Source organism: Buteo buteo, chromosome 8 (assembly GCF_964188355.1).
Source record: "Buteo buteo chromosome 8, bButBut1.hap1.1, whole genome shotgun sequence".
NCBI lineage: Eukaryota > Metazoa > Chordata > Aves > Accipitriformes > Accipitridae > Buteo > Buteo buteo.
Genome location: NC_134178.1, coordinates 7,521,560 through 7,549,248, shown reverse-complemented (window position 1 = coordinate 7,549,248; position 27,689 = coordinate 7,521,560). Strand labels below are relative to the sequence as shown.

At 35.5% G+C, this 27,689-nt stretch overlaps 1 protein-coding gene across 1 annotated transcript in view; it reads left to right on the top strand.

Annotated features, from left to right (window-relative positions):
• The window catches only part of CFAP47 (cilia and flagella associated protein 47), a 329,354-nt gene that overhangs the window by 295,767 nt on the left and 5,898 nt on the right, over positions 1-27,689 (top strand). The window contains exons 61-63 of the mRNA XM_075033536.1: positions 12,005-12,176; positions 13,702-13,863; positions 22,974-23,142. Coding sequence (XP_074889637.1) covers positions 12,005-12,176; positions 13,702-13,863; positions 22,974-23,142 — 503 coding nt within the window. The remainder of the gene's footprint in view (positions 1-12,004; positions 12,177-13,701; positions 13,864-22,973; positions 23,143-27,689) is intronic.

Sequence of the window (27,689 nt, the reverse complement as noted above, 5' to 3'; positions counted from 1 at the left end):
TATACGTATTTTTGTTCTGTTTTCTTACATATGGCTCTAAAGACTTTTTTTTTCAGTAAATGAAATTTAAGACCCAAGATTCATCCAAACAAGTGTGAAGATTGTTATTTTTTATTCTAATAAAACACCTTTTTCAGTTTACTTTAAATATTCAATGGGAAATACAACATGTTTAGTTTCCCATGATCTTCTGAGAAAAACAACAAACATTCACAAATTATCAGTATATAGATATTTGACTGAAATTGTAGTACACAGCCAGAGTATCTTCTGGTTGAGGAAATACACTAATCAGTCCGGTTCTGTCTCTGTGTTTGTAATGGTCCTTTGTAACCCATCCCTTTCAATTGCTTCAGTTTATCGCATAAACCACCCGTAATGGCTGGGTGTTTATAATTAACTTCCCTAATCTTTATTATTTCATAGCTCTTCGCACAGCCCAAAGGCTGGTCTTAGCTCCTTGCTCCTGGGTTCTTATTTCTGAGAAGTCTTCATGAGAATTAATTTGGTGAGAGGGAATAATGCTGTCCAGGTTCTGTAGGGTAACACAGGTATGAGGGATTTTTTAATGTTATGAGCAAGTTTCACAGCTATGCTGACCGCTGACTAAACAGATGGACAATTTAATTGCACCTAGTGGTTAAACAACATTTTCCAGATATGTTAATCCATAACGTACATTAGCATACATTATGCAAAGTATATCTGTACCCTTTGTTTCACTGTCTACAAAACCAGCAAATATATATATTCTACACATTTTTTTAGCAATTATCTAAATTATGGAACATTCAAAAATTCCTGAAGTGCTGACACTCATCAGAATACACTCTAATTTCTTTAATTTCATTAAAGCAGCTCTTTGAAACAGGAAGAAGAGCAACATGTCCAAACACACATTAAAGGCTGTTCCCCACCCTAGCAAGATTTGATGTTAGCCACTGGCATGGATTCCACTAAATGCCAATTTGATGTGACAGATCCAGATCGGGAAGCTCGCTTTTCAGAAATGAGTTCAATAAAATTGGATATGACCAAAGAAATCTTATTAGCGTAAGGGAGAAGGATGCCAGTAGAGGTGGAGACAAAATATTCTTATAGACTTCTTTCTCATCCAGAGGAATTTTAATTTAACTGCTGATAAAGTGTCTCAGGTTAATATTGAAAGCAATATGAAGAGGATAATAATGATGAAGGTGGCCCTATATCTAACTTAAGCCATCTCTCTATTGTCAGAATAGTTGTGGAATTATTTTTGAAATGGTATTTGAGGATGAGAGAACTATAGCTATGTAAAAGATTGTTAAGTGATTTTTTTACTCTGTGAGAAGTGGAAGAAAGAGCGACAAAGTGTTTGTTTTGGATTAACAGTTGGTGAAAGCTGTTACCAATGGCAAAATGAAAATGTTGACAAGGCAGTGAACCACCAGTTGGGTCACTCTGTAATGGATTATTACCCTGTTGTTAAGGGTGACAGCTCCTGCTGGAAAACAGGGAACCCAGTAAAAGTCAAAGAATAGGGCATCAGAGTAGAAGTGAGAGCCTAGACAGATTATTTTGCCAGCTACATAATTTTTGTTTACATCTGGCTGTTTGTTTCTTTATTTACGAGTGAAAGATAGGAGAGATTTGATGCATTGTTTATTTTCTTTATGGATCTGCAATATGCACAGGCATTTTAATGAAGAACTTAAAATAGAATTTTATTTACCTGATGATGATATACAAGGTTATCACTTGGTCCATTAAAGAAATAAACAATTTAGCATAGTTTTTTCTCTCACAAGTATCCCTCCTGCCATTTCTTAATATAACTAGAACAATAATGACAAATACCGTAAAAAGAGCTTGTGAATTGTGAGCAAACACAGTTTTTAACCACAAACCACTGCTTATATTTCTGTTTACAGGACACTCACTCATTTCTGTTTCTTTCCCATTTTATAAAATGTTGAAATCTGCAAGCCTTAAGAATGAGAGTCATCATTATGTAAATTAAAATTACTTTCTAACACCTATGCAAAATCATGCTCAGTTAAAATGTTCAACAATTACAGGGAACCAGATCAATTATAAACTATTCTGAAGGTAGTTATTCAGCTTGACAAAAGTGCAAAAAAAAACCCCTAATACAAACCCAGAAATGATTCAGTTCTTCCTGGTGCTACTTTTCAGTATGATATACATCCAGGAAAAATGAGAAGTCCAAAAAAACTGATTGGCTAGCCCAACGTAACATATGTCTGAAACAAGAACGCACAAATAGATATCTCTTAAAAATGTGTTTTGAGGTAGCGGCTAAGGGAAACCTAGGCAATGTAATTTGCTGCAAGAGTCTATGAATTACTTTAATTGTTATATGATTGTAATTGCCAAAGTTCTGTTTCTCCCATTTCTTGTTCACAGAATTTCCTGTAATTACTTTGGTTGGGTGATAAGGATGTATCACTTCCATAGAAGCAGCACCACTACACTCTTGATTTGTAAAGATATTTTGGGAAAGCTTCTGTAAGTCAAAACCATAGTCAGCACAGCTCTCCAGGACCTTAGTTGTGCTTCCGCAACATCATAACACCTCACAATGATCTATCTGCATTAATTTGCACTAGTTTTTTTGCATTATTTTCTCGTTAATTATGGGTCATCAACAAAGCATAGCTAATCAAAACCCCTTAAGATGTGAACTCAGTAGGTTTTCTAGAAGAACAATGAACCAGTGCTCTCCCTGTCTCAGCTGTGTTTGTGTGCTTTTCATTATAAAAAAGCAAGCAGAGGGTTTATACACCTACATTTGCCTCAGATAATGTATCTGACAGTCACTGTAGTAACAAACACATGCACACATACAACTAGTCTATCACAAATGCTCTTCTATTTCCAGGTTATTACATCCTGTTGTCATTTTTGTGCTAAAATTCTTTGTCCTTGTCTTCTGTCTCTGAAGCTGCACTGTTCAAGTATTGTTCTTAGAGAAAAGGAAGTTATCCACTCTAGATGTCCTTCATCTCTCCCACATTGCACATTTCCAGTAAGAACATGAAGCAAAAAGGAAAAAAAAATACCTCCCCCAGTTGTTATGGAGAATGTATGCTACTTTATGTTTTTGTAAATTAGTGCATCGAGCCTGTAGTTTTGATGGTTTAAGAATAAGTTGATCTGAAGATATAGCTAGTTATTAAAATTATAAGACAAGTAACTAGAAGTTACATAGAATCACTACAGAACACTGAATGAAATTGTAACCTTGAACTGATACTCTTTCTTCAAGCCAGCTGAGGAAGACAGAGTGAAATTTCAGAAATTTACTACACAAAAATCTTTATTAGTTCTGAAACTTGATTTGTATCTGAAAAATAACACAAGCGGATACTCCCATGAGATTACATCTGTCTTACAGTACAGGAACTTACACTACCCTGTGTTATAGATGTTCCACCTTATGTATAACTGAATGCAATTTACTGGAAAAGGAAAAGGAAGCAAATGAATGTGACCCTAGTGATTAGGTCCTGGGTTCTAATCTCTCTGGCTCAGTCTATTTTGTATATTAGAAAAGTCAAAAGAAAAAAAAGCATCTTTTTGTAATAGACCATAGTATAGTGTAAAACTATCTAAGATGTGCTTATGGATTCTAGTGACAGTACCAGAAACAATTTATCTACATCAGTAGAGGGTTTCATATGAATAAATTTACATTTTCGTTAATTTTCAATGAAAAATTAATACGTGATCATTGAATCAAAGATTATATCATAGTACAGATATTAGAATTGAAATTATATCAGGAAAATTATAAACAATTTAAGTTATTTTGATGTGATGTAAGACAGATTCTATCTTATTTATAAGAATAATACTTTTATATGAACAGATGAGGAATACTTGCTAGGAAATTTTTCTTTTTTCCATATCCCCTTTCAGGTTAGAAGGAAACACAGAGAATCACTCCTTCTGATGCTGCAAGTTTATACTACCCCTTTTACCCATGTTTCTGTTTGTCATGTAGTGTGGATTTTTAATTTGCAGAGCTACTGAGTGGGAGCTTTCAGTATGCGGGGCCATGTTTTCAAAACACAAAAATCTGGTTTTGTATGGGAAAATCTTCAGGATGATGTTCTTTAGTCTGTAGTCACAAGTGCTTATTTGCCTAGTGACTTAGATTAAGATACTGGGAAATAGCAAAAGCTAAGCTGACATCTTTGTCATCCAAACTTCTAACAAATAAAGTTATTAAAAAAAAAAAAGAACCGAAACAATTCCTGGTCCCTAGGTCCACATTTCATATGATGACCATGAATCAACGCATATATTGCAAATCACAAGACCTAGCATATGTCCTTCGCATATGTCCTTTGCATTTGTCCTTCTCATATGTCCTCAAAAACCCCAACACCCAAAACCGTACAATACGCACATTCTTCTGCTGCATCTCTCTTCCTGGAATCCCCCACCCAAAAGATGCAGTTTTCATTGTGTTCAACAGGCAACCAGATTCTAATCAGTCTGGACTATTTATTTTAAGAGAAGTTATTCCATTGTTATTAAGAAAAGTAATGTGTCTACCTGAAATATCTGCTAATGAAGTTAAAAATTTTAAAACACTGTATTATTGCTCTTCTCAAATTGCAAGTGAGGAGTAGCTCAACAGATCAGACTGTAAGGTCTTTTCAGCTTCTGGAAGTACTGCATTCTGTAGCTGGCAGACTCAATACATGTAAAAGTGCCTTTAAAATCAACATGAAGCTCTTTGCTACATATGTGCTATGTTATTTCAAGCATTGTGAGTTTTGGAGTTTTCTGATTAAGAAGTCTTGGATTGGTTTGTGTCGGCTCTACAGAATTTCAAAGGGCAAATAGATGCTACTGGATATAGGAATATTTTAAACAGCAGTGTTTTATGACTCATTGAAAAACTGAAACTGGCCTTGCTGAGTAAGAACCGCATCTCAGTACAGTTGAATACATTCGGATTTTTAGCAGCAATCGGCCAAGGTGTTCCTTCTCACTCAAAAATATTTCAGACTGATCAAGGCTGATCAGAAAAATCTATTTTTATAAAAGCAAAGCGATTCTAATTTTGCATCCAAGCTACAAGATAGAAGTTAAAGGTAGTCAGAAAACACTTATTTTCTCTTAGAACAGGTATTTTAAACTTATTTATTGTATCGCTGCCGTTAAAGCAGTAAAACCACCATACATTTTATAGACACACAGCTGATTTACAAAGTGATGCTTAGATCCACAATATTTTAAGATAGTATTCCTGAACATGAAGAATTTTAGAAGTAACCATGCAGGAGCTTGAATTTCTAAATGCATAATTACTTTTACTCAGTAGGACAAATTATGTTTGTATTTTGCATATAACCCTAATAAGGAACTGTGAAGGAACTGAAATAGCTAGTGATAGGCTAAATCTATTTGTTCTTCTGGTTTGGAACATCACATTCATACAGCAGTAAAATGATATTTTAACTGGCAAGTGATACAGTTCCATAAGTGGAGATGTTATGTTCCAAAATATGGAGAAGGGTGGTTTCTGTCTTAGAGAAGTATACTTGACATAGTACACATTGACAGTATTGGAAGAAAAGGAGTAAGAAAGATTTGTAAAGCAAGTGGTTTTAAGAATGAATTTTGAAAAGAGAGAGAAAATGTCTAAGTGTATACAACAAAATACAAAAAGCTAGAAAATTCTTGGTACGCAAGAGTATGATAAAGGAATTAGAGCAAAATCACTGGTATCTTCTTAACCACTTATATGAAACTGGCAATTACAGTCATTGATGCATTGTCAAAAAAAAACCCAAACATGAGACATGTCCTTTGAGTTATGTATTTCCAGTAAACCACCAAACAATGAAAAAAACAAGCTAAAAACTAGGATACTTCTGAAGGTGAGAGGGTGTATAGGAGGAAGGAAATAATAGCCATAATGCTGACATATAAAGAATGGAAAAAACCACCTTGCTATTGCTTCATGATCTGCAGGTTATCTGCTGGCCTGTTTGTAAATACACTACTCCTCCAAAGGAATCTGAAGAAATTTGCTTGCATTGGTAGTTGGTATTCCAAAAGACAAGCATAATTTGTTTTAGACGTTAATGTAACTACTTTAAGCATTAAAGTACACAGACATCATCATGGTGAGTGTGGTGGAAAAAACTGTGAAATAATAAATAATATTGTTTTCAATTTAGCATTTGTGTGGGCCAATACAAATGGAATGGTTAGGTTAAAAGACATCTTGAGTTGTTAATGATTTCAGGGGGCAGGATTCAAAGTGAGGCGAGAGTAAGGATACCATGGAAAAAACAGTGTCTGTGTGAATTAAGGCTACATTATAACGTATGTTCATGAAGAAGCTGGTTTGACGTTGCCTGTGCCCTGGTACAGATGTGATCTCTATTTGCCAGAATTGCTAGCTAAATGAAGACAATGCTAAATAAAAAAGGAGAATGTTGAAAAAGGAATAGAATATTTTTCAAAGAATACATTTTAATGAGTTACTTCAAAACATTAATTTACAGATTAATGTACTAATCTAAGTAGAATGACAGATCAAAGGAGGATAATGTGTGACATCCTTTTGTTTTTCATGAGGTTTTTGTTTCAATTTACTATGCCAAATAATATCAAAATAAAGAAAGTAAGAGTGCGAAGAGGGGAGTATGGATAGACGTAATAAAAAGGGAATTAGTCCAAAAAGGATTCAGCGAGAGAGGGAATATATGGAAACTAGCTGCAAGGAAGAATGCAGAAATGTATGCGGAACAGCAGATGCTAGATGCATACCGTGTATTTCATATACACGGATCCACCAACTTCCATCTTATTCACTAAATGTTGCAGTGTTTTGAAGAAAGACATTCTCAAAAAAAAAAGGGGGGGGGGGGAAGTGCTTTCTGCTGCTTTCTTTGCAGTAGAAATCTGCTTTAGCAGTAGAAAGAAGAACACTTAAATAAGTGTTTTGAAAGAGAAAAAATTAGCAAACAAAAAACAAATGTAAGAGAAAATTTAGAAAAGAAATATTGAAGTTCGTTGCTAGGGGAATAGGCAGTGGGATGCAAGGTAAAAAAAGATGTGGCTAAGAGCGGAGTTTTGCAGAGCCTTGAAGATATGGATGAAAAGCTTTAATTGGATATGGAAAGAGAAATTTGCAGGGAAGAGATATAAAGATGTATACACAGAACTACACTGAGGATTTCCTTGAATTGCACTGAGGATCAATGACTATATTATGAACAGAAGGAGACCACTTTATCATCCATTTATTTCTTTGTATTTAAGGTAATTTGGTGCCTGGCATTTAATGAAGTGTATGATGTTATCTTTGCTGGTATTTATAATGCTCTACATACAGCACTTTTGTACCTGTATGAAGAAATTTACTGAAAGGCATATTCAACTACAACCAGGTCTTTTCGGGTTCTTCTGCAATTTGTTTATTCTGCTGCTATTATCCTGGAGTTACAACATTTTACAGTGAGAAAGAGATATTTACTTCGCAGATGAGATTCATTTCTTACTGCGTGGTTGATACTGTCTGCTTAAAGGTTAGGATGTTCTTGACCACCAGGCTGCCTTTTATTTTTTTCCTTTATTACTCTTATAATTCACTTTTGCTATTCACTTGGATATTTACTTGAAAACTCTATTAAAATGATTTAATCTACTGTACAGTAACATATTCTGTCTGCTGCTACTTTTGCTGGGAAGGCATAACCGCATACTTAATGTTCATTCCCCACTGCCTACTGAGTTCCAGCAGTGTGCGTGAAGAATCCTGGAAGACAGTGGAGAAGCAGGAGAAGGGCAAATGTCAGATGAGAGCTGAATGGGGCTATGAAGAAAGATATTTCACAAGGTTTGGAAGGTCAACATTAGATGCCACTCTCTGGTAGAAGTGAGTAGTTAAGGTCTGGTCCTGTAGTTTCTATTTTCCCAGTTTGGAGACTATTAGATCAAGAGGGGAAGAAAGCTTTGTTAGGTGTCAGGGCCACAATGGATACTTAGCCTTGAAGAATTAGCAGAAACAGAAAAAAAAAAATCAGTGAGAGAGTGCAGTATGTTTACATTCAGCACCAAATAAAATAATTTATCTAGCTTTTGAGAAACATGAAGCTGCACGTTTATGAATGGCTGAGCTTTCATTCTGTGTTTGTATTCTGTGATTGTGCTGACCTCCTTTATTAAATAAGAGCAAGTAAGATTGCAGCCTGCTGAATGGGAGGTGAGGAAGGCCAACTGAGTGAATTTACTTGCATCTCTGTTTTATTGCATCTATCCAAGGAAAAGCCTCTGTAACGAGAACAAGCATTTTTGTGATCTGAACCTCTTTCCATCGCAGCTTTAATTTCCTCCTGTCTCACTGGAAATGGGAGACAGTGTGAAAGTACGGAGAGTCCCTTAGAAAGTTCCTCTCCCTTGCTGTTTTTGTGTCGCCAAGCCTGCTGCAGATTAAGCGTTATTTGCAGAGAGCTCAGGTAGCTGGATCTCCTCTCAGTATCCACGAGAGACTGCAGCCTCGCAGGCCAGGGTCCATTAGATATGTATCGTCAGAAAACACATCGTGTAGTGAGCTGGTCTTCGGTGAAGTCAGTTGCTTTTCAAAAATATGAGGGAGGTACAAAAAGCTTCTCTAATGACAGTGAGAAACTCTATTCCAGGTCAGATATATCCAGTGGGCCTTTCGCAGTACCTTCTGTAGACATTAGTCCCATCAGTGCCTTTGTAATTAACTCTTTCAAAGCTTGAATACAGCTCCTTTTCCACTAAAAAGTCATTTAAATTCCTGAGGTGGTACTTATGTGAACCTGTCAGGCTTGTCTTTTTATTTTTAGATGTATGACATTTATTAATTAATTTTACAGTAAATCCTAACAGTCACAAAAATTCACATTCACCCAATTTATATGCTCAGAGTGTAAAATCCTTGGAGTTTCCACACTATCATTCTTAAGAGTCAGAAAATAAATTTGAAAAAAAGTGGTCTATTTCCTTTCATCTTCTTAGAGCCTATTTACAAAAAAACCCACATATCCTCAACACTTTAATTCTAGAGCTTTTGAAGAATTAGCCTTACCAGCACTTGAAAATAAATATCAGCCAAATCATAGAAGCATATAGCTCAAAAACCTTATTGGTTTTTAAACGTAGTTGCTTCAGTAATTCTGCATACACAAATCTTCCCTAAATGCATACTACCTTTTGGAAGTCTTTATTTACACAAAGGAAAACACTTAAACACTGAGATTAATTGCCTTTCAAAACAAGAAATATTTAATGCTTTAAAAAATTTGTCTTGGAATAATTACCTCAAAAACATATTCTTACTCCTTTTCTTACTTAAATAATGCATAATATTCTTCAGGAAATATGAGGAAGTAATATTTTTTTATAATTGGAATTTCTATTCCCTAGATGTAACCAGCTGTATATAAATAGCATGCTTATATCTTCACAGTGTTTGGATTGATAAATATCTGTATGTTGAGTCAGATGTAGTTAAAACTCTTCCTGCTGCTCTCTATTTGCAGAACAGAGGTGGATTAATTGGGGTGTCCTTCATATCTGCATGTGTCTTTTACAATTTGCGTTAGATATACTAAGTACTTAACCTATAGTAAAATAGTGATTTTTAAAAAGAAAACTAGTGAATGAAAACACACAAAGAGCTGGGCTAAAGGGTCGAGGCATATTTGCATAGTATGCTGTATTGTATTTGGCATTAGTTTAAAGAAAATGTTAATTCTGTCTCCAATGTTTTATTTATTTCACCATTTTAATTGAAACTAGAAATTGTAAGAGTCAAGAGAAATCTGAACATTTGACACTTTGGACAAATTTCTAGCAATTATTCACAACTTTTTTTTGCCTGTAGCTGCAGCCAGTTTGCTTAGGCAGCATGTGTATTATGGAATTGTCTAGAATCAAATATTAACATATTCACAGAGGCTTCCCATAGTATGATAATATAGCAGGCTTCAGGGCAGCTATCATGAAAATCTAATTACATTTTTCTTTTTTGAACAGGCCTAAACTAGATTGGCAGTGTAGATCAAAACCAACTAAGGGACCAGCATAAGGAAGCTTTCAGATATTGGCACTTAGAAATGCATCACTTTTCCTTAGGTGTTGTAAATACTAAAATATTTTAACTAAATACTCAATATGAGCATAGAACAGGTTACAAAACAGCCTGGAGCAGAAAAAATATAAATATTTAATTGCTTCCGACTAAAAGGTACTATATACACGTGTCAAACCAAAACCAAATGTCTTTGGATACTAAAAGCAGCATGCAATTCACGTTTTCTTCCTAGTATCTAACTATAAGCTTTTCCTCAGTAGCATTGTGTGATATAACTGCTGAAGGAAACATCTGCTCAACAGTTGCAATCTTCTCACTGTAGAATGCTCCAAATGATGTCATATTTTCTCTCCTATAATAAGTTCATTTTTTTATGTCTGAATCTTCACGTTTTGGCATTTGTCTAGGGTGACTACTACAAGCCTTGGGCTGTGTTGGAACCTGAATGCATGGCATAAACATTATATTTTTCAAATAGAGAAACAACAAAGCATGGAACAATGTAGGATGATTCTAGAAATTTTATAAATTCTAGGAAAAAATATTGATGCCTAATTTCATTATAACAAAGTACATTTATAATAGATGGATTAATACATGGAAATCCTGTATATTCAGTACTCAGTGTGTATGTACTATGACTGATAATCCTTTGGTAATTGGTAATAATATTTTGCTTATTTTGATCTAGCATAAATTGTACAGACTTCTGTGTGAAGGATCCAGTTTAAAGAGTCAGAAATGTTTCAGTATAAGCTTCTACATTTCTCAGGGTTAATCTGTATGTTACAAAAAATTGGCAACAAAAATTCAAGCTTCTTGTTAGCTAATGAAGTAGGAAGAAGGAATTCATACATTTCAGAAAAGGAGAAGGGACGACAAGCATAGGGAGGCGTCTCCATACTCACTTAAATTCGGGTAGCATTATATATTAGGAAAACCAAAGTAAGCTTTTATTCAACTGTCTCACAGTGCATTGACTCTTGGACTTTTCATATAAAGAAATATGTAGTCTGTATTTTAGAATTCCAAGTCGGAAGGCCTTAGGAATGAACTCTGCGGCTGACTGGCACTCTATAGCCAGCATATATTTACAGGGATGTACACACGGGAGTTCTGCACAATGTATTGTACTAAGCTGTGCAAATTCAAAATGTGCCCTGAGATATGTGGTCATAGTAAAACGAAATCTCCTGTAGGATATAGTAGTTGTGTTAAAAGACTTTTCATCCATAAAACATGTAAAACTTTTAAATAGATTAGCAGCTTGAGATGCTTTTCCTCATAGAAACATTCCCTTCTGTGCACAAATTAGTATTGAATACTGAATATCGCAGTTTTCTTTATTACAGGTGGAGGAGGCATTTGATTCAAGAAGTTCAGCTGTTTATTCATATGTCATTACTACTTGACCTTTTCATATCTACAGGGAATAAGAGAAGACGCTGCTAGTGACATCTTCACTATTTTTCTGTATTCTGTTTCTCAGGCTTGCAACTATCAATGGCACCGACATCCTCAATGACTTTTTTTTTTTTTTTTTTTTTTTGAGATTGTCCCAATGGCATTACTCAAAAATAGCATTACATTCTTGCAATTTTCATTTGGCTGATGAAATAGAAATATCTCACTGTAATGCAGAAATGGTAGCCAGAACAATATAGCTGTTATTGTTCACATCTACTAAGTAGGCTTTCCAGCCTCTGTTTTGCTGGAAACTATATAGCCTGTCATATGAAATTGGAAGATTTTGCTATGCAGTCAGAAGCAAAATCACTCAGGTTTTGGATAATTACTAGTTTTACTTTTTTGTCATTTTTAGTAACAAATGAAAGGATTGTAACTGCTAACCAGCCAACTGTGTGATGTTAGAGTGCATACAGACTGATCTTTTTCTCTTGTATCATTTAGGCTTCTTTACAACAGTGGAATTTCTCTATGAATTGCAGTATCAATCAAATGAAATTAAATCTCAGCTTGAATCTTTGGTTGGTATGCATCTGGTTCAAAGAGAACGAGATACAGAATCTGGAATCGTAACACTGATCTTTAATATAGTGTTTGCACCTAACAAACCAATGAGGTAAGCTCCCATTCCTTATTACCAACAGAACATGCAATAAAATCCTAACTGGTCACTCTTAGCTATGTAAGCGCCTTCCTGTATTGTTTTTCTCCTTTTGTTTTCACCTCTGAGATCGATTATTTTAGATTTTCCCACTTACTGCTTCTCAATATGATATCTTTGATATTAAAACTGACAGTGTTTCTTTTTAATGCCTGCGAGATGGTTCTGTTGAGTTACTGCCTTAGTCTGTGTGTGCATCAATTTACTTCTAAACATTGGAGTATTGAAAGACTTCCAATGAAAATTAGTTGCTCTCAAAATTTGTGGAAAGCATACAGACAAGATGGTCTGTCAGTCTTGAAAAACTTTTCCTAGACGAGCATGTGTGCATGCATATTCTTTGACTGGAAGGGATGGTTGAATTTGAAATTAGTCTCTAGTGCCCCAGTAACAACAGTCCACAGGAAAATATTATCTTCTTTTATAGCTGTGATATGAAAAATGATTGGTTGGCTTTGACTTACATTACTACATCCCACCTCTTTAAAAAAAAACCCTGTGAAAAGGAGATCCTTTTTGGAGGGAGGGAAGTTGTGTCTTTGTTTTGAAGCAGTCAAATGTGTATGGGGAGGAGGTAGGAAAGAAGCTTCAGTAAGAGGCAGGCACAAGGGAAATTCAGGGGCTCAACATTACTAGGAAGATTAGAGAGCAGTCACTGCTGAATGGCATGGGTTGCATGCAAAGAGGGTGGGTTTAGGATGCAGGAGGGAACTGTATTTGCAGTAATCCAGAAGGTTACTGAAATAAACAGAGAGCAAACCTTCAGGAAAGTCTATCCACCCACCTCATGCAGTGTCTTTGTGTCAGAAGGAAGATTAATTTAGAAAGCCTTTTTATTTCTGCTCTGTCCATTATTATTATTATTATTATTATTATTATTATTGATTGGTTTTTTATCTTCATATACTTGAGATCTATCAGGCTTCATGTAGAGGACTCAGTAACGGCAATTAATTAGTTTCTTTCTCATCAGAATCTACAGCACCAACTCTCTTCTTAGATGGTCTGAAGGCATCAGAGTCTGGAATTTTTCTAAAGTACATAGACCTATGTCAGATCTATTTGATTCTAATATGAACTGCTAACATGGTTTGGACCAAATTCTCCTCTAACACTAAGTAAATAAAGAATAATGAGTAAAACAAATTGAATTAAATTTGTTTAACTCAACAGAGAGTAAGAGAAGAAGAATCAAATTTTATGGCTGTGCCCATCATTTTGCTTTCATATTATGCCCTTTCTTGTACTTTGCTGGGAATATCAAATGCTATTTAGTTTACATTCCAGTCTAAAGTGCAACGGATGCGGACTACACCACATAAAATTAAGGATGTATTCCAATTTAAAACTATCTGTATTTTCATTTTACTGTAGTATAGTTATACACACTCAAGGCTTATTTTGGATATTAATTTACTTACTGAGTTTACGTTTGATAATGCTGTTCTATGTAATGAATGGTTTTATTTGAAATTTTAAGGAATGAAGCAACTCTAGTAGTACGGTGCACTACAGGAGGCGTTTGGAAGTTTCCATTGCTGTTCATTGCCACAGAGCCAGAAGTGGATGATGTTATCAACATTGAAGCAGTTGGCCTGAATAAAGAATCTATAGTTGGCTTCAAGCTTACAAGCCAGACAAGGTAAAAATACTTATGATGAAGTATTTATGCAGTTTTCTGAGGCTAGAACTCACATCCAAACACATTGGATAGGATAGACTTGGGCAACAGAAATATAACTGAGCTGCAGCTATTTCAGTAACACATCATTACTTTCAAGTGCAGCGTTGTATAGGTAACAAATTTTGAAGCTGTACTGTAGGAAACAGAAACATCCTACATTTAGGCTGCAGCCACTCAATAGGAAATTTGTGGAATAGATCCAAATGCTTATGTTATGACTTTAAAGTTTTGCCCTAAAATGCTTTTGTGTGGTAAAATGTGTAATACAAATGTTAAGGCAGGTGTGTTGTGATAATAAAGGCTCACTATTAAAGCCTTAATGTTTTCACTCATAGATTGTTTTTCAAAGTACTTCATACTTATACCAAGTTAAAAACAATCCTTTGCTTTAAAAATTGTTAAATGTGACATTTTTAAAAAGTATTCCTGTTATATAAGCATGTTATGAATTAATCTCTACTCTGCCCTTTCACAAGATAAAATAATTGTTCCATTCTTCAATATTTTGTTACTCTCTTTTTTAAAAGTCCTGCAGAAATCTCTGTTAATATATTTGTACATACTTTTCAATATTTTCTCAGAGTTTCATAATGTTATAGCAAACCCATGGTGTCATTTGTCTACAGCAGAAGGTCAAGGAATAGATTGTGTAGTACTGATACATAAGTTTTAAAATAGTAAATGGTGAACCTGAAAGAATTGTGATGCTTACAATCTAATTAGCTTATGGAAGTTTTCAAATTTCTTTTTTACTTTAAAATTGACTTTTTTTAGTGTTTATCTAGAAAGTGTGCCAGATATATTGATTGATAGTTAACTTTCATTGTAGATACATGCTTTTGTAACATCCCCAGCGGGAAGTGTCCTTGGTTTCATCTGATTTATTTCCAAAAGCTGTGCATCTAAGATGGACAGTTGTTCCAGCTTTTAGATGGCTGTCAGTGATGATAATTACTGAGGACTGTGAAAAAGGCTCCTATCACAGTGTTCAAGTTAACAGCTTCAATAGAATGAGCTGTTTCAGGACAAAAGTGAAGCAATTGCTCTGGCAATACTGTAATCTCCTGGTAGGTGTTTGATAGTAGTGAAGAGACCGAATGTTCTCTGGAAAGGTATTATAAAACCTGAATCAATATAGTTATATAAAGAAGGAGCCATGATGGAAGACAGATTCTCTTTTTCCCTTAAACAAATTCCAACTTTATTTTACATAACAAGGGTTGCCCCCATACCTTTCAAATACAAAATGTAATGCTTGCATGTACTGAATAAGCTCCGTCTCATAAATAGTGCCAACAACTGCTCTGTGAGTTTTATATTGCTTTATCTTATCTTTGATTTGCTTAGGAGATTTTGGTGGTGGAGGTTTTGTTATAGAAATAGAACAGTCAGCCAACCAACATTTGGCATACTGGATCCGCAGTTTAAAAGCAATTACACAAGAAACCCATATATTACAGATGTAATTTAATGCTTGAATAGCTCAAATGACTTGGATTAAAAATAAACCCATGAAATATTAAAGTATGGATTAAAAGTTTCAGTTTGGATATAGAGTGTCATCCTATAGACCTTCCCTGAAAAAAATGATCACCCCTTTGGAGTTTTTCTTAAGTAAACAATTAACAGCACAATCCCATAGATAATCAGTGCTGGCACTTAAAGAGAGGTGGGGTTTTTTTCACCCTGCATATAGATACTTTCTGTCTTCCTTTCTTATGCTGGATAGTACCTCGTGGCACTGCTACTTTGAGAGTAACTGGGGGGGAAACATGTATTTCTGAGTAACCTGCTAGAAAGGGACTCTGCAGCTGTGCCTTTGTCTCCCTCTGCTACTTGCAGGACAGAGTAGTTGCACAGCATCACTGAGAAGACATGTACATCGTCTTTTTGGGTTAGCAGGGTGCATAGTGATGCAACAAAAAATGTTTGAGAACCACAGGCCCAAAAAAGGCTCATTATCATATTAAGGGCAGATTGGGATTCTCGTATATGTACCAAGTTGAACGAGGATCTTCGGTGATCCACAGAGCACCTTTGGTGACCTCTACAAAGCTGTGAGGGCAACGGTTTTACCTTTCTTTTTCTTTACAGCTACTGCAACTCAAATGTGGGCTTCTCCCTTTAATTACACCCCTCCCCTCCCCAGCAAAATCTTCAATGTGTACGAAATATTTCAGACTGAATTAATGATTTCCAATTTACCTGTAACTATGTTTGATGTAGTTGCTTCAGGAATGATGAACAGTTACAAATGGGAGGTAGTTGCTAAGCTGTTCACAATGATCTGCAATAATGAAAGCTCTGAGAGTCCATGCAAATATGTAATGCACTCTCTTTTAATATATTTAAAATTGACACACACATGCCCCCAATGAGAAACAGCCCAATATCTGCTTCAATAAATAATAAAAGACACTGAGAATGCAGCCAATCAGTTTTGTTGTATGAAGAAAACTCAAATATATTTTTTAAACTGTCTGCACCTAGGACAGTTCTGATATACGAGTAGTCCAATATTTTACTTTCAGCTTTAAAAATTCAAAAGGGATCTGTTGTTGAATGGTTTCTTGTAATGGCATTAAGATTGGTTAGAGTCAAATCAGCAGACTTCACTTGTTAAATAAGAAAAATCTGCCACTTTTTAACATACATAGGTGACCTTTTTGGGGTTTTGTCATAAATGTAGGTTTAATTCAACACCAGCTGAAATCACTGGCAACATTTCCACTGAGGTAATTGGCTTTGGAACAAGCCTCTAATGTTTATGTTAATATTAGTGTTTGTTTTAATACCAAATGCATTATTGAATGCTAATGGTTTACAGAATGACAGCAGTATTCACCAAAAAGAATAGATAGAATATTATCCTTGGAAATAAAAATTATAGAAACTTGTTTGATATCCAGCTAAAATTATTGGTCCATTATTTTATGCTACTGTCTGTAATTGAAACAGAATAAAAATTCTGAAAGTGATGCTTTGCTTAAGAAAGCTAGCCCTTTCTATTTGTTTTACTGAAAATAACTTCTTAATATATTTTTAATCAATTATGTTTGGGGATCAGAACATTCATATTGATACAGAACTGTTTTTTGGAGAGTATTTACTGCTATATATTCCAGTACAGAGGTATTTTGACAGTTGGATTTATTCCTTCACATTAAAATACAGATATCCAGCTACAACAGAATGTTTCCTTACTTGTTTTCCAGTGCAAATACTTCATTAGCCAACATGAAATGTGGATAGATACATATGAACACTATGTTCACTCAGAAATTTTTTGTAAACTGTATTACTTCTGAATGTTTAGACAAGATGGTGGCTAATTCTCTCCTGTTCGTTCTATCTGCTTATTTCTCACAGAAACTCCTTTCACCAGTATAATTCTTGCTTTCCATGTACCTGTTAGTGATTGTTTTAATCATGTATTGCTTCCCATATACAGAAAAAATTTATCTATCCTTCCATCCCAACCTCTCAATCCAATCCTGTGTTTATCACAAACAGGATATTTGTTACCTTGAGGAAACTTCTCAGGTGAACTCAAACTATGCTTCAGAAAAACATACTTAGTCAGCACCTGCTCTCACAAGAGCATGGTACCACTATGGTCTCCATGGAGTGGTATCTGCCAAATCCAAGATGCCACTCAATTATGAAAACAGAGCTAAAATAAAGTGAAAACAAAACCAGGTGGACTGGGGAGATGAGAAGAAAGATGATATTAGGCTTTAAAATGACTGCATGTGCAGACTTAGTTATCTTAACCTACTTTTCATATTTTGAACACCACTGTGGATATTTTCCTTATTTCTTCTATGCACACTTCCTAGCATATAGAATAAATGTTCAATTAAAAACATTCCTTGATCACAGAAAATTAATTTTAATGCTCTCTGAAGAATAGCGAGCAACCATTTTTTCTGTACTCTCCCTAATTGTGAAGGGAAAAAAATGTTTACAGTTACAACTTTGAGAAATATTTATATTTTATTGTAATTACTGCTGTATTTCATTAGAATTACCATGAGCCAGAATTATGTATGCTGCGAGAAATTCATTCATTAAGTTCTCAGCACACGCACCCTCTCCCTCCCCCTCTCTCACACGTCGCCGTACATGTTACAGGCCTGGATTCCTATGCCAATCTCCTTGTAACCAGTTCTGCAAAATTCTACCATTAATCTAAAGATGTAATTAGAATACTTTATCTTAGCATCTCCCACATAGTGGCAGCTGCAAAGAACAAACGTTGACTGAGCTCCGTTTTCTGGAGTCTGAATCGAGACTAGTGGAAAATACCGGGAATGATACACATGTGGCAGAGCTTCCGAAAAGTTACCATCATCCTTCCCGATAATGCAATACCTGACCTGTCACATATTTAGCCGGGAGCTGTATCTAGCCATGTCACCTGGACCCCTTTTAGCAGGAAAAGTCAGTTTACCAATCTGCAAATACGGTTCCCCTGGGTAGAACAGGAAAGAGCCAGAAATCTTAACGTTTTGTGAAAATAAAAACCATAGCTCCTGCTTTGGTTTTACAACATGTTCACAACAAAAGCGATGTTATAGTTGGTAAAGCATTCCCTGACAGTCATTTGTCATTCAGTGTTTCTTCATATTTTTTGAAAGTTCTTTATTTCTGAAGCAGTCTTTCTAAAGCTACAGAGTGATGATTGGAGTTAAATCTTCTCTGATGTCCAGAGTTCAGGATTTAGAGCGGTCAAGTAAACCAGAGTTGGTTTTGGTATGAAGCATAACCAAATCCAATAAATAATGAGGATTTCCTAATGTTTTTTTCCATTGTCATTTTTTTTGGTTGAAAAGAAATTGTCTAAATCATACCATATATCACTAACAATTTTATAGAATTTGACAACTTCATACAGTTAATAAGTTTAAAGAACTTCACTACATAATAATTGAAATTTCTTGTGTCATCCAACAGATGTTAACTACTAATTAAAAGAAGTTTAGTTATGATTAACTACTTTTGGAAGCACATTGCAACATTTTCAAATTGTATCCCCTGTTTGCTTAAGCAGTTATGTACTTTGCAGATTAAAACATTTTGTTACTCTGCTTTTATAAAAAAAAAAATTGATCAACATTTGATCAGAAGCACTATGTATTGTTTTTTACGTATAGTTTGCAAAATGATAAGTTTTGTAAAGGAATACATTTCTACAGGAATAATTTACTGCTTCACTAGTTTGAGGAAGAGAGGAGTAAACATTAAAGCTATTTTGAGCCTTAATTTAATAAAGGCTTATATTTTCAGATTTCCTGGGTATTGTATAAGTTTTGCTGTGAGATCTCTATGGGAATATAAATTTTAAGGTTTTCTTTAACTGAAGACATAAGGTGCTATTCTTTTTTAGTTTACTAATTTGAAAATTATCTAACGAGAATGCCGACAAGCATAGACTGCTATTTAAGAACAATGCTATTTAAGAACAAGATTAAAGGAGTAATTAGAATTATGTCGATTAAATACTAGCTCAAATTTTTGCTCTTCCTGGTTGCCATGATGTCATTGTCCAATAATTATTTAAATTCAAATTAATATTGACTCTTATTCATTATTTGAGTAAGGGCAGAGTTCCTATTGTCTGGTAGCAGTATCAAATCGTCGTGACAGGAGTTATGGAACACACGGGTGGGAAGACACGTTTGCTTTCTCCGGTTTATATGGCCTCTGCCCTTATATTTACTAATTCATTTTTGCTTCATTTGTATGTGTTTTCAAAACTCTACGCATCATTAAACTTTATCAAGTGTGTTAGTGTCTGCCACCCTTGAGTTAAACAAAAGCCTTCTTGAAAAAATAAAGACTGCCTTATCACTGTCCTTCATGGCCAAGAAATGACAAGCCAAACATTGACTCCAGAGCTGTTTTACCTGAAGCAGTAATCAAAAAGGAGGAATTAATTTTTAATCATTTTAAACCACATAAGTATTAATTTTTAATTATACCCTAAATATACAGACACTGAAAACAATAATGTCTGAAATTCAGGTGCTATTCTGGGAATTTTATCTTCAGCTTTCTCGTTACTATAGAAGATGAAAATGAGAAAGCAATTTACTTATGCTAGTGAGCTAGCCAGGATGCCAGATCATCTCCCCGATGTGACCATGAGTGAAAACACTACTTGCTTTTTTCTTGAGAGGCCATCTTTCGATATATTTTTAAAATAAAAATTCATGATTTATCAGCACTACAGGCACTGTGAAAGGTTCCTGTTTCCGATTGGGTGTAAGTTTTTAATTGCTAGTTCTTGTGCTGTTAGCCATACCTTCATCAGAGTCCCTGCTGTCCTATCATATTATGGCTATACATTTAATTTGCCAGAATTTCTATTTTCCTGATTTGGACATACTTTCCGCTTTGAGGAACATTTTGCATCCAGTAACTGACTTGACTCTTTTGTTTAAAACAGCCAGGTTTTGGGGACAGGAGGGGAAGGGAAGGGAACAGGGAGGTTTTAGGTGTAACTATATGTATTCATGTAAGTATGTCTGTGTGTATGTGTATCTATATTTTACCCAACATAGAAAAGAATTATAGTTGCCTTTAATACCTTGTGCCAATGCTGTCAAGAAACATGCAGATTTTCTTTAAAGCATTTTTATTAGTTTCTCTCCATTTTTCTTTATGAAAATTAAAATCTGACAAGGTTGATGCAATAAGATTTTTTTCTCTGACTTGGCAAATATCTTGTGTGCACAATTATCGATCAGTTTTGTGACAGTTTCATTTTAAACTTTCTGGTCTCCTTTGTCAGGACAAAACCTATAGCTTTTTCTCCTGTGTGTTTTCCGACTAACTGTTTTGAGGAATGATTTATGGTCTCTGAAAAAAAAATACTGTTCCATCACACCCTGCTAAGATGCAATTTCTTCAGAAATAAAGTCCTTATTTTCGTGTGTCTTCTGTGCATGCAGCCTGTCCCATCTCCCTTAGCATTTCATGATTGCATCTGTAGCTAAGTCACGATCTTGTATGTCTTACGAAGACACAAAATACTTATTAGGAGTTGTCATCCCTAACTACTTACCAGAAAACAGACTGAACATGGGAGGTAAAGAAACTGCTGTCTTAAAATGTTCCTAAACCTAGTCTATAGAGCAATGATGATGGAAATGAAGACCTGTGTTCAGGTCTTTATTTCCAGAACCAGGGTTTGAATATTCATCTCAGATGTTTTTGATGAGTGCTCTGCTCTGCTACTCAGTCTAAGAGGCATCACTTCTTTTTCATCCCATGTCTGCCCTTTGTGTGTAGTAATTAGGCTCTAGGCATTCACAGCTGAGCAGTCCTTGCGGGAAGTACAGATGTGAAAATTCAAGGCTTAGGTGGCACGTAGATGGGAACTCAGGTCACAACCAGATTAGTCTTTATGGCCCAGGGCTATAAAATCAGCTGCACAACTTCAGGCGCCACGAAAAGAGATTGTCAGCATAAGTTCGATGTCACAAGACTTGAAATGTAGTTTCAGACATTCAGTAGTTTTGCCCACCTTGCTGTCACCTAAAAGAAAAGCTAGCCTAAATCTGCTAACACACCCAAGTCCAATGGCACTGCTAAATGTCAGTTAATTTTTTTTTTTTTTTGAGGAGGCAGAAGCTTTTTGTTTTCCATTTTCTGCACTCACGCTATTTGTTTCTACAAACTTACAGTGTGACCTTTTTTTCATGAGAGCATTTTGAATTGAGGAAACCCTTTTGTGAGAACGTATTCCAAAGGAGAGCTATTTTTAAACAAGCTGACATAGACCCAGCATACCACCCATGGAATAGCACTTGCCCGGGAAATGTGGGACATATCCGTAGAGATATGAATTGTCATAAAATATTAAATTTCACTTCTTTGTGACTATTTTCTTTGAAAAGCAGTGTTATTTCTGGTGTGACAATGCATGAATAAACAGATTTGAACAGCTTTTCTTTGAGATGCTGTTAGTTTTTCTTTCTTCAAGTTTTATCAACTGAAAATGTGTTCCCTTTAAGCATACAGGATACTTGCCCTGCTGTACTGTGGCAGGCTGTTGTGGTTTATTTTTTGACCATGCCGTTGTATTTCTAGTTTCAATTCCTTTTGTTCTCTTTCTTTCCAGATAGTGATAGAGCTGTCCTTAGCAGTACATATAAAGACTAAAAGGAGAATGCCTGACTGGAAAATACAAAAATGTATATTCCTTTCATGCTGACAAAGTTTATGGCAAGGAGTCGCCGAGGAACTGTGACAGACAGGCTTCAGTTTGGGATTGGCCTAAGATTGTTTTGTTGTCCTCAGCCACTGTCTTTACCAGGAATAAGACGTTGTCTTTGGTTCAACAGTACTGCCATTAAACCAGCAATTAGACAAGATCTGCACTACCTGTGACAGAAATTCTTTGAGATAAGAGATATACAATATCATCAATAAAGGAACCTAATTATTATCATTGCAATATCTTAATGTGTTTAGTTTATGGGATATAAAAAATGTGGAAAACAGTGATAGAAAATTATGATTTTCCATATGTTCATTTCAAGGCTTTCAGAGCTCCCTCCCAATCTAGTAACATTCCACCAGATTGCAAACTCAGTTCTAGTCATAAAACTTAATAAAATGGGCGGCTTGTCAGTTTTATTTGATTAGAGATTGGAAAAGTGAGGGGCTTTTAATGGGAAAAGTGGATTTTCACTCTGATATGGAATTTATTTCTATCACTATTCTTGTATCTTTACAGGTCAGATGATTCTTTCCTTTCTAGTGGCAAATGCTATCATTATTCTGTAGTTATTATAATATTTATAATAGCATGTAAGTATGTTTGAAATGGAAGATCAGTATGCAAGTCCCTGTGTATGAAGATTATAAATATTTATAGATAAATGTAAATAATTACTAAAGAATATTTATTCTGTAAGAATGCATTTAATATTCTGTATGCATTCCATGGGCTGCCAAGTTTCCTGAGTCATGCCACCGGGTGGGCTAAATGTTAAATTGTAGATAAATTGTATTAAGATACTGTAAAAGGCACAAGAGCCTCCTGTGCTTTTCCGTAGGTACCCAGAGCCATTCACTGCGCACTTTCTGGCGGGCAGCGATCCCGAGTTCCTCGTGCTGCCCCAAGCTGGAGAACTTCTTCCAGCAGGCACGGTGGGAACCCATATAACGGTGGGATTCAAACCAAGGATGTACGGCAAGAAGCATACGGCGACACTTGTGATTCAGGTAAGCCCTCCTGAATGCAATAGACAAATATGCCTTCAGGAGTGGAAGGAAAAAAAGAAATCCTACACAAAAAATCAGCATTGAAACACACAAATGCATGTACTGTGATTATTTTACTACTCTTCACAATGGACAAGAATAAAACTAAATTTTGAAAATTAACTCATGACAAGCTGGAAAAACATATTATATTTTAATTTCTATGTTATCCCTTTGCCATCATCACCAGGGACAGATACTTGATACGTTTGCCCCAGCTCCGTAGACAACAAGACAGAATGACTTTTCACAGAGAATCAAAACAATCATATTAAGAACTGGTGGAGAATATATGAGTAATTGAATATGTGAGGCCTAGGTTATTGATTTTACTTGTAGTATCCCTCCTAGGATCAAAGGCACTAGAAGCGAGATACTAAACTGTAGAAGGCAGAATTTCAGAACACAAAGCCAGGAATAACTTTTTTAAAACAAGCTTCAAAATAAGCAAAAAGAATTTGTAGCCAAGTAGCTTCTGTAAGTCTGAAGGTCAGGACACATTTGAAGACATTTATTCCTTCAGTAGTAAAAATGTTCTTATTACTGCAGGAATTAATTTTTAAGTTTTAAGTCATTCTTTAAAGGGAAACTGTTTGTCAAAAACATACAGTAGCAGGAAATACCCCAGACTCTCTACAAATCATGGTTTGTACTTTAAATCTATTCGCTATATGCTGGCAACTCTAGGCGACTCAGGCTACTGTATTAGAAGTGAAACAGCAATATTGATTTAAAAAATAAGATGGTCAAAACAAAGTTGATAAAAAGATGCATGGCAAATGATATAGTGTTTTATCTCTCTGAGTAACAACTTGTACAACAGTGAATAAGAAATTCAAATCCTGGAAAAACAAAAAAGGTCCTTTAATCCCTCCTATTTGTTTTCTTTTACTGTATTAGACATTTGATTAATTTAGTCTTTTTACATAAAAAACAGTGATGCTTATCACTCTTCCATGTGAAAAAGAAAACAACTGACTGAATTTATTCTGTGTTCTTTTCTATTTACATAATGCTACATGACACATCTGCAGAGCTCAGAAACTTCTAATGTAGTTCTGGAACTGAACTCCTGTTTTTAGGCATGACACATGGAAATGTACTAGCCATGTTTGGCTTACCTTCCATCAGTAACAAAGAGCTTTAACATAATAAATTTGTCTGGAATGGGAAAAACATGATGGTCAAAGATTATTACTAGCTTTCTAAGAACTCAGTAATCCAAAATTTCCTTTTCGGAATTTATCAGTACAGATGGGCTTTAAGTAACTGTATTTTCAACCTATGCCTATTCACACCTTGGTCTCTGGTTATGATCTGGGCAGACAGCTCTTTATATCTCCACCTTTGGTACTGTGTGTGGGTGTAGGCAGTCACTCATACATGTTACATATACGTATCAGGTCACATCTTATTCCTGTGTGTTCAAAAATACATTGAGTACTCTTAAGGCTCATAAGTGCAGTTTGGACCAATGTTACACCATCATAGTACGTTAGAGATAATTCTGACATTCTTACTCTAACTGAAGTATTAAGTTGTTTTGGTGATGCCTGTGTCCTCTTTACTCATCATATTGACAGGCCTTTTGTGTACACCGGATTTTCCCCTTTCCTCCCCACACAAGCTTTCATTCCTGTAGCTCTAATGTAAGCCAGAGAATCTGCAACTGTGTGTAATTCTGCTGCTGCTCTGCTCTCAACATTGACCTGAAATTAGACGTGGTGACACGTTGAGAATACCAGATACCCATTTCTGCCTTTCCTGTTAGTTGAAATAATTTTCATTAGTGACCTGAAGGAGACAGATTTAGTTAGATGGCAAAACCAGTATTAAATCACCCTTACTTGGGGAATAATAATGGAGGTGATGAAACGCAATTAAAGGTGGATCTAACACTGAAGAACCTCTCTTACACATATCCTTTCTAGCCAATATACTGGCTGAGGCTTTGGGCTGTTTTTAGAAACCGTGAGGAAGTTTCTTTCCTTTTACAGCGTCACTGCTCTTCTGCTGCTGCTGTAGTAAAGGGCTACAGCACTCTTGCTGTAAAATTTCCTTTGCATTTCTGAAGGTAAAGCCATAGTCCTAACACTAATGTATTTTTATTATTAAATTCTATGAATAGTGAGTAGCAGAACTGTCATTTTTGTGTGCTTCAATGAACAGCGATAATTAGGCAGTAAATTAGCAGAGATGACAGTGCAAGTTCTTTATTTTATGTTTGTCATTACAATTGTGTTGTAAAGTAAAATAAGAGGTTAGGATTATGAAGAAAGATCCTACGGCCATCTTTTTCTCATTTGTTGTAAACAGCAAACCCAAATATTGTACATGCAAATTTTTTTGTTTAGTTGCCCTGCTGAGAACCCAATCTTGAGATAATTAGCATTAAGAGATTACAATTTGTCTTTACCAGTATTTAGTGTGTACATTTTATTAACTATGTGTACATATATAATTGAAATAATGTAGCGCACAAATAGGTACTTTGTGGGATATTTTGTGGATTCTTTAAGACCTTAATATTCATCAATACTTACAGTAGATTTTATTAATGGTAGAAAACCTTAATTACTTTGCTGAAGCAATTAAATATTCTTTAACCATCATTAAAACTTCTGTTCTCATTCAACTACTTATCAAAACAATTGGAATTAGAAAATTATTTGAATAGCTGTTAGGAATCTTAATTTTGCAAAAGTGACATAGAAAATGACTTTAAAAATTTATGTAGATCAAAGAATGAAATATAATAAAAAGCCGGTAAAGAAAATAATCATGCTCGTTTCTGTAGCAGTGAAAGAGAACATCATAATCTAGTCAAGCTACAAGTAAGAAACAGTGATGCGGTGCCTGAAGAGCATTTTTAAATAGGTATTATTCCATAATCAAACTTCCACATTTATAATAGCCTTCATAAACAGCACAATTCTAACCGAAAAAAACCCCAAAACCTTCCACTAATGAAAAATTGGTGAAAAACACATGCTTCTTAGATAAGCTATAAAGTGCTGTGAGGAAAAAAAGGAATTCCTCAGCCACACTGACATCTCAGAGCTAGGTAAAGCTGAATGGAAAACCCACCGAGCTTAGGGATGGCGAGGTGCAGCTGGGGCAGGGGGATGCTCCGCGAAGGTTTCCTGGGGCAGAAATCACTGCCAGGCACAAGGCGGAGCAGCCGGGAGGCTGGCGAATCCTTGGAAAAGAGTGTACTCGAGTTGGCTTCGTTGATTTGCTTGCAGTGTGCTGAATTCAGCTAGAGACCCGAGCAACTGCTTTATAATTCGTGGGTGAGACTTCAGGGATATTCTAAAGCAGTAGGCACACAAAATAAGTCTTAAATGATAAAATAGATGTCAGAGTGAACCAGATTGCAGGTAACATTATCAAGCCCTCCAGAAGTCAGGCTTGTGCACCTTTATTACTGAATAATCACTAACTTAGCCTATGGAAGATAGCATATCAAACCCATTTGTCATGCTGTTCTGGAAATAAATGATGCAGTGTGCAAGCCACAGTACCCAGGTGTGGCTTCCCTAAGCTTGTCTATGCAAACTTGCATATCTTAACAGCAAATGGTACTATTACATATTCAGTAGCTTGGTGAAAATATGTTCTGCATTGTTCCTGGTAGATTTGTTAATTACCATAGTTTAATGTTATTCTAAATTGTATCTCTTAAACAGAATAAGCAAGGTAAAATGTAACAAAGTTAATAGGATTATTAAAACAGCTTCACATTAAGTAAGACATCACCTGCCTCCCTCGCCACTGGTTGATGTTGACCTAAGTTTTATGACTAAAAGCAGAGATTCAGAAAATTCATTACAGGCAGTGAATGTAGTACATGTTATAAGTAGCAAGGCTGGATTTTGAGTGCAGAATCAATACTCAAAATTTTTGATTCACAAACATGAGGAAAGGTTACTTTGCTTATTGAGACTATAATTCTCGTAATGCCAAAAGAGGATGACAATATGGGAACCAGTGCTGTATGAGAGTATCCAGACCGTCGCCAGTCCTGAAGCAGTGGTTGATATTGATTGTATTACATCTAAGCAATGCTGAGAAACATCTAATATTTGAACTGCTGAAGTCAATTAAGCCACCTTTAATTCTATCTGGAAATGTTTCTCTAAGCTAAGAAAATGATTGTTAGCTATCTTCTTCTTTAGAAATTGCTTGCAGCCTGGCTGGGCATTGGTCTGCTTGTGGGAGGTGGTGAGTGACTTTACATCACTTCTTTTTCATTGTGTTGGGTTTTGTTTGGGTCGTCGTCGTCCCCCCCCCCCCTTCACTTATTAAACTGTCTTCATCCTGATCCCTGAGTTTTCTTGCCTTTGCTCTTCGCTTCCACAGTTCTCATAAAGGTTTGGTTTAATTTCATTCTGTATACACTGATCATAATCGGTCATCTTTTGCCTGTCACCACTGCACTATAAATTAAGGGTCAGGGAATATTGGAGGCACCGTCTGTAATTTCCTGTGTTTTAACTTATTTGGAA